We start from the raw sequence: 11,160 nt of genomic DNA on the forward strand, positions 1-11,160 counted from the left end.
CCTCTTTTGCAACGAAGCAGAGAAGAAAAAAGTGTTTGGAGATAACCCCAAAGTGATATTCGATTGTGTTACAACAGTGCCCTCTAGTGACAAACTCATGACAGGGTGAAAAACAAGGGAAATATTTACATACCTCATTAAAAAGTCCTGCTAAAATTCAGCCACATTTAGTTTTGTGACTTAGACCATTGAGCTAAGCAAGAGAAAATTCTGAGATGCAAATGTTCTCCCGGGAGAAGGATACAAAAAGGACCATGACTCATAAAGGATGTTAACGTGAATCAACCACAGTCTGTGCCTGTGGGAACTCAAACACCCTTGTGATGAGAGCGACAGCTTCATTTCTGCTGTGACCCTCCAGGGTGGCTCTGTGTCTGGGAGATAAAACCTGCTGCGTTGAAGTGAGGCTCACTGGCTAAGGCCCTGGGAGCCTGGACAAGCTCCTGGAGAGGGAGGAAGGAAGTGTGTGGTACTGACATACACATCGCTGGGCTCTGGTGCACAGGACACGCTTGTGGAACGGATGGAGGAGGCCAAACCTTGGGAGTGAGTTTCAGAGAAAGCACAACAGCACAGACAATGAAGGGAATGTACTGTGACGCTCCTACACTAAAGAGGACGGACGAGATGAGGAGGGCGCTGCTGTGAGCTGTGGTAGGTCTGCGGTCAACAGGCAATGGAGGAAAAGTACACACCTGAGAAATGGAGGCAGCGCCAATGGAACAAGGGCCTGTCCGGAACAGACATGCTCCAAATGGAATTTGTGAAAGCAGTACATTTCTTCTCATGCTAACCAGAGACCTTCTGGTATCTTTGGTAGCCCAGATAGGTTCCCTGGAATAACTAGACTTTTTAAGTGACGTATTTGAAAATAAAGTTTAACAGGATCAAGTCTTAATAAATCAACCCTATTATTTATGTGCTCTCTGGGGTCATAGTACCTTTTGTTTTGCTATCACACACTACAGCCATTTTTTTAAATTGCTAATTGTGAAAAATGTTCCAGAACCATCTCAGACCTCAGAGAAAGGTTTAGTAGGTATGAAAGGAGACAATGTGAGGGGAGAGACAAACACATTGCTAAGTGATGTGGGTTTAGTAGTCCCACAGCAGGATCTTGAGGCTAAATTAGAAACTGGGGAGAATTTCCTCCGAGAAGGATCTCTTCTTCATTTTCTCAGAGCTAAGCCAAGGGGCCTGTTCAGAAGTTGCTGCTATGAGTCAGCCCCTTGAGGAATCCTGGTAGATGCTGCAAAGACAAAGTGTTTTAAGACAGAGTGAAGGATGAAGAGACAATCAAATTCACACACACACACACACACACACACACACAGGAGACAAGGGAAAAGAAGGGAAGGGGAAAAAAGCAATTGAAAGGGAGGGGGGAAAGAAAGGAGAAGGGAGAAAAACACATGCATGAGGAGGGTTTAGAGAAGATACAAGAAAGACGGTACTATTTCAGGAATTTCTGAGCAAGTTTTATAACATGGAGATAAAATTTAGGTGGTTCTAATTAACAGAAAATGGGGCGTGTACTGTGGCTCCAGTTCTCTTCTCTTGAGCTTCCATTCCTCTTTCTCCATATTCCTCTGAAAAGGAAGAAAGCGGTTCCCCCTCCCCACATTGCCAACATTGTTCTCAGAGCCTTCAGCACCTCTGGGCAGATTGTTGGAGGAGAGGTGGAAGGACCAGGGTCCCTAGACAAAGTCCGTCAGAGCAGAGGGTCCACATTTCTTCCAAAATCAAGGTGTATGCACCCCCAAATCTCTTGCTCTACTCCCCCTAATAGACAAATGTGGTCACAAGTTTCCAAATGTTATCGTATCTATTAATGTTTAGCAATGTCCAAATAATGCTTGCAAAAAAGTGTGAAATACTATTAATAGGTTAAAAATAACCAAACAACTGCAATGCAACTGGTTTTTAACACACTTATAAGGAAAAATAAAATAATCTGATCATCAGGAGTCCCTCTGATTTAAAAAGTGATACATTTTACATTTTAGGGAATACAGTATAATTATAGTTAAGAGTGTAATTTGATGAATTGGATTAAATTTGTGTATAGTTAACCCCTTTCATACAATCTCTTTTGATGTTTTGATCTACTTAATTCTTTCTATCCATAATTTTCGTCTTAGATAGATGAAACTAAATAGCACACCTAGTAAAAAATCTTAGAAAGATTTCTTTTATTTGTAATCATTATATCACCACATTTTTTATTGTATCACTGGTTTCACCAAAATTTGTTTCAAAAAAATTTTTTGTTGCCATGACATTTTTAAAATGTGGGTCTGACGGGCCATGTAGTAATACCATCTTGCATATTTATAATGCTTAGCAATATTCAAATGCTTTCATATGCATAATCTTGATTCTTTTAACAACCTTTTATTACAGGAGATAAGCGACAGAAGATCAAAGAAGCTGACAGTTCAAAGTCACATAAATAGTAAATTTTTAAGCTTAAACCCCAAATCTGGGCCTCTTCTACCTTACCCCACTCGTATTTCCATCCTATCATGTTGTAAATTGGATTCCAATGTAGAGTAGATGATATCATAGAGTAGGTGACATAGATAGAGTAGGTGATATTTTAAGAATGTATTATTTTACAAGTCAATTTTGCAAGGTATTCATTCACATTTCTCAATATTCTTCATGATTTCCATGCACTTATATTCTTGCCCATGTGTTATGTTAAAGAAATTTAAGTAACCTCATAAAAGGTGGGAAAGAGATGTCAGAATGTACAGGGCAGCTCAATAATTCAACTTAAAAAAGACTTTCATTTTTCAAAATGTTATTATCGAAAACCATACCTGAACTAAGTTCTTCATTCCACTTTCTAAGATCTACCTTTAATCTGAGGGAGAGAAAGAAAATGAGAATGAGAATATGTTGATGTTGTAAAGACCAAAAACAACAATAACAAAAAAATCAATTTGAAAGTCTTATAATTGTCCATTTGCAACTCTAATCCATTTCTATTGTAAGCTGAGCAGAGCACCCCAAATTCAGCCTAGTCTTGGGACATAAACTTCATCCTTCTCCCCATTTGGGTGTACTAAGTAACCAGGTCTCCAGAAAGTCCAGTTAAATCAGCATTTGTAGTCTTATGTAACATCTGTCCTGGACAAGGAAGTTCACAGAGTCAAATAACCTTATCAACTAACTGAAATACACAGACCTCAGGCTTTTTTAAACGTGTGTAGAGACCCAACCAAAAAACTGCAGCAGATGGTCAATTGAGAATTTGTCCATTACGATTATAATTGCAACACGGACTATGCCTAGTTTCCTGCAGGTTGTGAATGCTTACCACATCCGGCAAGTGTGGGATTCAACTGTGGGAAAAGTTTCTAGAAGGATAAGTTTGGACTTCAACATATCCTTCAGAGTTAACAGAAGGGATTTCTCATACTGGTGAAACCAAGAACGCTGTGGATTTAATGGGCACAGAATGTATATGTGTACCATATATCAGTGTCTTATTCAAATAAGTATTTACTAAATGGATGAATGTATCGATGAATTAATTCGTTAATTAATTAATTAATTAGTATTTCAAAGGAATTTAGGAATTCAAACATGGCCAGAAGAGCCCGAGTCTTGGGTGACCCAACGAATCCAATTTTCCTGCCATGTTCAGTGGAGATCTCGCGTTACCCGGTCATGTCACATTCCGCTCTGGTTAATGCCGTGAACCACTGACCCCATTGGAGTAGTGCAGAAACAAGTGAGAAATGGAGGAGCAGGAAAACCCTAGAGCCTCGCTTTCCTTTTTAACCTGATTTTTGTGGCTTCCAATGTTTCTGCTTATTCAACAGGAAAAAGAAATTATTATTTCTAATTTTCAAAACACTTTGCATATTAACTCATTCCAGATGCAAAGAACTTTAAAGGCAAACTCACTAGAGGGTATGTAGTGAACAGGCCTAGTTACCAAAGGAGGTCACATAAAAAATAAAAATTAGAAAAAAGAAACCCACTAAAGAATAACTAGTCCATGTTGTCTAGGGGCATGAGCTATGCAACCCCAGTAAAAATTAAAAGCAAATTACATACACTAATCAACATTGACTGCATGGCACATCCAACTAATTTGCATACAATGCGATTATTCTGATAGGTTCTGAACTCAACACTCCCAACTGGGTTAGTGTGTCTCCAAGGACAGGAGGCAAGGAGCTTTTTCCCTACATGTGGACCGTGTTCCTTTATGATCATGATGACAAGTGAATAACCACTTACAGCACCGTTAGACTTTGAACATTTGGAAGAAAATCGGTACAGATCTGTGCATGGCTAGCATTCAGGCCCCCTCAGATGAACAAGAAACAGTGTTTCATTTCTAGAATACTGTATCTGATCTTGTGTTTTAGAAAACCACGCTGGTTTTATGCTATATAAAGAATTCTTCTTTCTCTTCGTCCTGAACTGGAAGATGAAGGGGACATTTTGAGATTATCTTCCTTGCACTAAGGTCCCTTTGGCCAGCTAGTGACAAAGGATGGACCCTTTCCTTCAAGCTCCTGCTGTTTTTGGAGGCAGCTGCTCCTAAGGAGGAGGCTGGGGAGCAGGGTAGTGGCTGTCTGGTTTGCAGACCCTTTGGAAATCCACTCAGAAAAGATTGCCTGGGTTCAGAATTGATCACGGTGCAGCCTGTGTCAACATTCGTCTCTGCCTCCAGCTTCTCAAAGCTGTTTCCCTGGCTGAGGACCTTCATTCTGGCCCCGGATTTGAGAAGGGAAGAAGGCAGAGGCAGCTGGGCACCCGAGGCTGGGCTGCTGGCCTGCGATGAGCAACCAGGGCTTTTCCAGGAGTTGCCACTACAGCTGTCTGGTGCTGGGCTCCCACGGGGCTCAGGGAATTCCGGAGAACCCACCTTGAGCCTCCTGCCCCCGCTTCTCCGCTTCCTCAGCTCCAGGGTCCGCCTTGTGGAGGCAGGGGTAGGCCTAGAGCCCTGAGGAAGCGTGTCAGCTCCTGAGGTGCCATTCAGGAAGGAAAGCTCGCCATTCCTAACACCAAGTCCTGGATTCAACTGGACCTGTGAGAAAGGAAAAGAGCAATACACATAACAGACGTTTTCCATGCACTAAGTACCATGACCAGGTTGTGTCCCATTCACCCTCTGCCATGCCATGCCCATAGCCAACTTTCAGGAGCTGGTCTGAATGGAAAACAAGCAATAAGCCAGCTTTCAGAGGCCTGAGCAGCCACCTTTGCCCCGTGGAGTATCCTCTGGCATTATGGTTTACTTTTTCATTTGATCCAATGAAGTCTTTTCTTCTGGAAATGGAAACTGGCATGGGATTTCCAAATTCAAAAATCATTTAGGGTTCCCAACCTAGCAGAGGACACCCATAACTTTCTAATTTTTTTTTTAACTCATTGGAGTAAATACCAACAAGAGCACTTACTGGATCTGACAGGAAGAGTATGTTTACTTTTGCACAAAAGTGACGAGCTGGCTTCCAAAGTGGCTGCACTTTTTTGCATTCCCACCAGCAATGAGTGAGAGTTCCTGCTGCTTCACAGTCTCACCAGCATTGGGTGCTGATGGCTTATTCTTAGGGTTCATTTTCTCATTGATTATACTTAACTGCATAGAACATTGAAAAAAACGATAACTTCTAAGACCTAATTTTCAACAGCAAAACAATAAATGGGTCCATGATATTTGAAGAAAAACTACTCAGTTCTCTGATTGTGTTTTCATTTTCCAGAAGTGAAAATGGGGAAATCCATAACTTTGATTCTTGGGGCTTTTATTTAATTTTCTAACAGTGATGAACAGAAAAGGAAGCCTGAGTAAGTTCCCCTCACCTCCTAAATCAATCTCAGATCAGAACAAAATGGGTCCTGAAGCACCAAGACGTCTCAGGCAGCCAGGAAGTGCCTGTCTGAGCACAGCCTGAGTCAGCGGGCCTGGCTGAGCCACCCCAGTGCCTCCCTCCACTCAACTCTGCTCACCCCGTCCCATGGCCCCTCCACTGGGCCTTGTCCCCTTACAATGCTCCACCTCTGGAAGATTCAATTTAAGCCTAGCACTCTCAGCTCCAGCATTCAATTCTCCTGTCACATCTTCTTTTCAACATCCACAAGCATGTCCTTCCCTACTTTCTCTCCTCAGCCTCCTTCTACCTTCCCTGCCTTCCACAGCCCATTTGAGTTTGAAAACCATTACTTCAACCATTTCTTTATATTCCAGTCCCTCCATCTCTCCTGCTCTGCTCCCTCTTAGTCATAGGCTTCCTAGAACCCCAAACCTGGATCCACGCACCTGCTCCCATTTTCTGAACTTGTGCCCAGGCTGATGAAGAAAAGCAACTGTTCAGATTGGCACCACCCTGAAGGCGTGGTCTCCAGCTTTCCCTGGGCCACCTGCCAGTCCTCATGTTTCCTTAGTGGCCTCTCTCCATTTACCACAAGGTTGTTTCAAACCTTCTAAACTGTCCTCGAACTTCAGTGGCACCATCTCCCTCCTCCACCCGTGCTTTCTCATCAGATGGTCTCACCATCTAAATTACAGAGAAAACAAATGCCATTATTAGTTAGCAACTCTGTTTCCTACCCCCAATCTCAGTACCTGCAACTTCCCATCCTCTCCACAACAAAAGTGACCAGCCTCTACGTGTGCTGTGAATTCCATTGCCTTCTGCCTTCCTCAGGACCTCACCCTGTCAATTATTCATTTTCTCTCCCACTTTATTATCTTGTTTTTTCAGTCTCTCTTCTCTGCTCTTCTTTTCTCTTCTATCCTCTCCTCTCTTCTCTTCTCCTCCCTTCTTTTTTCTTCTCCTCTCCTCTCCACCTTTTCAATCTGCAGACTCCTTCCCAAAAGCAATTAAACATACTTCAGTCTATCCCCCTCCATCGTTCTCTCTCCTCTCCTTTACATTCAAACAAACCTCTTTATAAAATTTGTCCACACTAATCTTGCCTTATTTCTCCTACCCACTAACCTTCCCTCATTTCTCTGACTTTCCCTCCCACCTTTCCACTGAAATTGCTCTTGACAAGGTCACCTACAATCAGCTTCTTTGTCATTAATTTTTACTTGAGCTCTGGCAGAATTTTACAAGGCTGACCTTTGTCTCTTACATCTGAAGTCTTCTTTTCCGTAAGCTTCTATGTTAGCGTGTTCTGGGTTTTCTCCTTCTTGTCCATCCAGCCTTTCCACTGGAAAGAGCCTCTTCCTTGTTATTTCACTACAGATCATCGTCTTTCACTGGTCCCCTGTGCCCTCTTCTCTTCTTACTCTACACTCTCTCTCAGGGAAATCTCATTGACACCTATGCCTTCATTTATTATCTAAATGACAAAGGCTCCCAAAAGTGAAACTACAGCTCAGCTCTTCCTCTTACTCTTCATACCTACCTGTCCAACTGCCTTGCAGGCCCAGCTCCTTAAACTCAACATGTCCAAAACTGAACTCATCTGCCTCCTCACACTAAATCTGTTCCACTTACTCTTTTCCTTGCCTTAGAAGATGGCATCAGTAGTCCCATGTTGCCCAAACAAGAACGTCATCTGCCCTTCTCTATGCCCAAGGGCCAAAGATCTCTGAGGTCTTCCTGTCTCTCAGGCCCATTGCCATTAACCGGAGGGCAGCCTGTCATGATCTCTCATCTGAATTATTGCAACAGCAGTCTGAAGGGATTCCTCGTGTATGTTCTTACCTCCTTCTAATCCATTCTCCACTCCACTACCAGAGGAGTTTGAACGCAGTTTTGATCATGTCACTTTCCCGCTTCTATGGCTTCTACTCTTTTTAAGATAAAATCTAAGCCTTTTAGTAGGGCTTACCACAACCTTCACAGTCTGCCCCTTTTTAGTCCAGCCTGGCAATTTACCACTTCCTCCCTTTCAAGCTCTACTTGCTGAAATTGAACTTCTTTTAGTTTGTTGGACATCCTTTGTTCTTTCCTAATGCCAGTGTCTGTACAAGACTTTTCCTCTCTCTAGGACATGTCCCCTCTAACCCTTTCTCCTAAAAACTCCTACTCATGGTCAACTCCAAGCTTACACATCATTTCATCTGAGTTAGACGTCCCTAAATATTGGCTCTGCCGTTTATTAGTTGTGGGACTTTAGACGCGTTACCTCATCTTCTCGCGCCTCAGTTTCCTCATTTATAAAAGGAGATAATAATAAGGACCAGTTTCATAGGGTCATTGAGAAGATTAAATGATAATAGTGCCTGGGACATAGACGTACTAAAGGAGTTGTTTGTTATCATCATAATTAATGTTATCATTAGTTCTCCTCATAGCCTGTACTTTACGGTAGTTACCACACTGGTGTGCACTTGCCGACTTACTTCTCTAGATCTTCCTACAGACTTTGCCATCTGGAAGAAAGAGATTTGGGTAGGTCTTCATTACTGTATCTCCAGCACGAGGCACAGTGCCTAACAAAAGGTAAACAATCACTAGATGTCTGTTGGGTGAATAAATAAAGCTTAATCCCTAAAAAATACACAAATTTTCGCACATAGAAATATAGAACCTATAAATTAGGTCCCTGATAATTTGACATTAGGTAGGTAGGAAGTCTTGCAAGAAAATTAAAAGTGATTTTCATCCTATGGCTGCCCATTTCTGCAATCTTGTTAAGACAAAGAAACGTGAACTTTCCCTTTTTGAAGAGAAGTCTAAGATCCTTAGAGTATATGGCAAAAGCGAGCACAACGTTATTAATGTAAGAAGGCAATTGTGTGCAGTTGGAATAAAAATATTTTTAGAAGAAACATAATGCTGAGTGATTGAGATAAATCCCTTGAGGGAGAATATGCCAAAAAGTAAATTGAAATGCATTTGTAGGAATTATGATCATTGAGAGCCCATCTTTCTAAGAAATATTTGTAAACTGTTACAAATTGAGAGCTAGATTTCTTCAAGTTTCAGGGAACATTAGCAAGTGTCTTGATGAACGGGAAAGTCATTTGTCACTAGGAAGATCATTTGTCACTCAATTGACTCTAAACACTTGAGAAACAAGAAAATATACATCATTGAAAAATGATTAAGCTGTTAAGGGGCAGACTGATCTCATGAAGGGAAAATAATATCGTTTCTTACTAAATGTGATTCCAAGAGAGAGCAAAAAAGGATTTCCCACATTGAGGAAAAAGATTGCATAGAAACAAATTATGTAGATAACAAGAAGCCCCGAAACAGCGCCAGACTTGCTTACTTAAGAGTGGAAACAAGTCTCTTCCAATTAAGCGATCTTTTGAAAGGTACTTATTTTAACTGATTAACTAAAACCACTGATATTAACCTGTTATTTTATAGCAGCAGCTTTCTGAGCAATACCTACAAGTGTTCTTTCAGGGCAGCATAAACCAAAGTGCTGAATGAGAATGAGAGTGTGGAAATTGGAAAGTGCACGCTCGTGCTTGCGTGTGTGTGTGTGTGTGTGTGTGTGTGTGTGTGTGTGTCTGGCTGTGAGGGATAGGTTGGGGGCCAGGATGGAGAATTTGAAAGGAAATGAGGAGAGGAACAAAGAGAGAGGAATAGAGTCCAAGTGACTATCACCGGGAGACTCAGAAATGCGAAAGGAGCCTTCAAGAAATGCTACAGAAGAAGAAAGTAAATTACTTACATACTTCATGAGAGATGATTTTGTTAATGGCTAACAAAGAACATAAAGATGAACTTAGCGAAATGTCTGTTGATAAAATGGAAAGAAACAAGTGCTTGCTTATGCCAAACTAGCTTCTGGAATATACACCTTTTCTGAAGAGCCAAACTTATTTGCTGAAAACAAGCAATCAATCAATACAGGGTTCATTAGCAGCTATCTGCCCACCTTCTTAGACCAGTGACTCTCAACCCCAGTACATGCTACATATCAGAATCATCCAAGGAGTTTTTTGTTGTTGTTTTTTTTAATGCCCAGGCCTCGGCAACCCCAGAGATTCCCATCGTTCTGGCCTGAGAATTTTATAAAGCTCCCCAGCGATTCTGATGGGTAAGGAAGATGGAGAACCACTCCATTAAACCATCTCTCAGGCCCATCTCAGATGTAAAATTGCACCGTCCCCTGTGCGTCTCCAAGACCCCCGAGGCTGGACAGGAGTACCTGCAGCAGAATCTTGTTGCCGTCGTAGTCCTGCGTTTGCCACCGGGTGCGGCTGATGGGGACACATGGGTGGGGCAGGAGAGGCACTAACTGGCCGATCTCTTGAACCTTGAACTGCAGCACTGAAGAATCTTTGGGGTCCACGGACGTCCCGAGGGGCAGCTGCTTCAGGGAGAGCTGAAGGGCGAAGCTCTCGGTGGCATAGAGCACGAAGAAACAGAAGTCGCTCTTCTGCAGGGTGGCTTCCCTCTGCAGGATCATCTCATAGAGGCGGATGGCGTCCTCGTAGTTATCAAAACTGCAGTAGAGCGTCACTCGCAGCATCTCGGAGCCACAGTGCACCTGCCTCACGCCCCAGACGGGCATCTGGTGGTCCAGGCTGTAGAACTCCTGATTGGCAAGGATGTAGGGGCCCGGGCTTCCCGGGGCATTCGGGGCAGGGTAGCACTGCCACGGCCAGTGCTGGAGGGAGTCCAGCACGCGGAACAGCCGCTCCTCGCCGAGGCTTTCGTGCAGGAAGAGCAACACAGACATCCCCGGGAACCGGGACCGCTTGGGGTGGCCCTTGTCATAGTACTTCACGGGACTAACCCGCTCTGACACCAGAAAGAGTCGCACCCCTGGGCAAATGCAGTCCAGGAGCTGGTCCAGAGTCTGCTGCAGAAGCGAGCCATGCCCAGAGTTGGCAAGCAGATGGACAGTCATGGCCAAAGGCTCTTGTGTCTCGTCCATGTTGGAGCTGCCCGCGTTGACAAAGCGTGGAGGCCCCCTGGGCCAGCTTCTGCGATGCACGAAGGAGCGGACGGTTCTCACGCCGACCTGCCGCCCAGCAAGAAACTTGCAGCTGCGTCAGAGCAAAGCCCACCTGCGCTCCCGGCCGCTTTGCTGGTGGTCCCACCAATGCAGGCAAAAGCCTCCGCGACTCACAGCAGCGGTGGGGTTGATGTCATCCGGAGGCTGCTAATGGGACTGCGTGTGTTTGGCTTTTTCAGGCGCTCCCCAGGGTTCCTGTTTGACCTAAAAACCTGTAATCCTGAGCAACACCCGAGTGGGAGGTTCTTACAG

At 43.6% G+C, this 11,160-nt stretch overlaps 1 protein-coding gene across 1 annotated transcript; it reads right to left on the reverse strand.

Annotated features, from left to right (window-relative positions):
• Window positions 1–2,944: 2,944 nt before the first annotated feature.
• FAM124B (family with sequence similarity 124 member B) lies at window positions 2,945–10,827 on the reverse strand (the record flags this gene model as incomplete). Its single annotated transcript, XM_081051813.1, has 2 exons — window positions 2,945–5,053; window positions 10,096–10,827. The coding sequence occupies 2 exons, from the start codon at window positions 10,825–10,827 to the stop codon at window positions 4,409–4,411; spliced, it is 1,377 nt and encodes a 458-aa protein (XP_080907939.1). The 3' UTR covers window positions 2,945–4,408.
• Window positions 10,828–11,160: the final 333 nt, after the last annotated feature.

The sequence above is a fragment of the Rhinolophus hipposideros genome (genome assembly GCF_964194185.1).
Source record: "Rhinolophus hipposideros genome assembly, chromosome: 6".
Classification (NCBI taxonomy): domain Eukaryota; kingdom Metazoa; phylum Chordata; class Mammalia; order Chiroptera; family Rhinolophidae; genus Rhinolophus; species Rhinolophus hipposideros.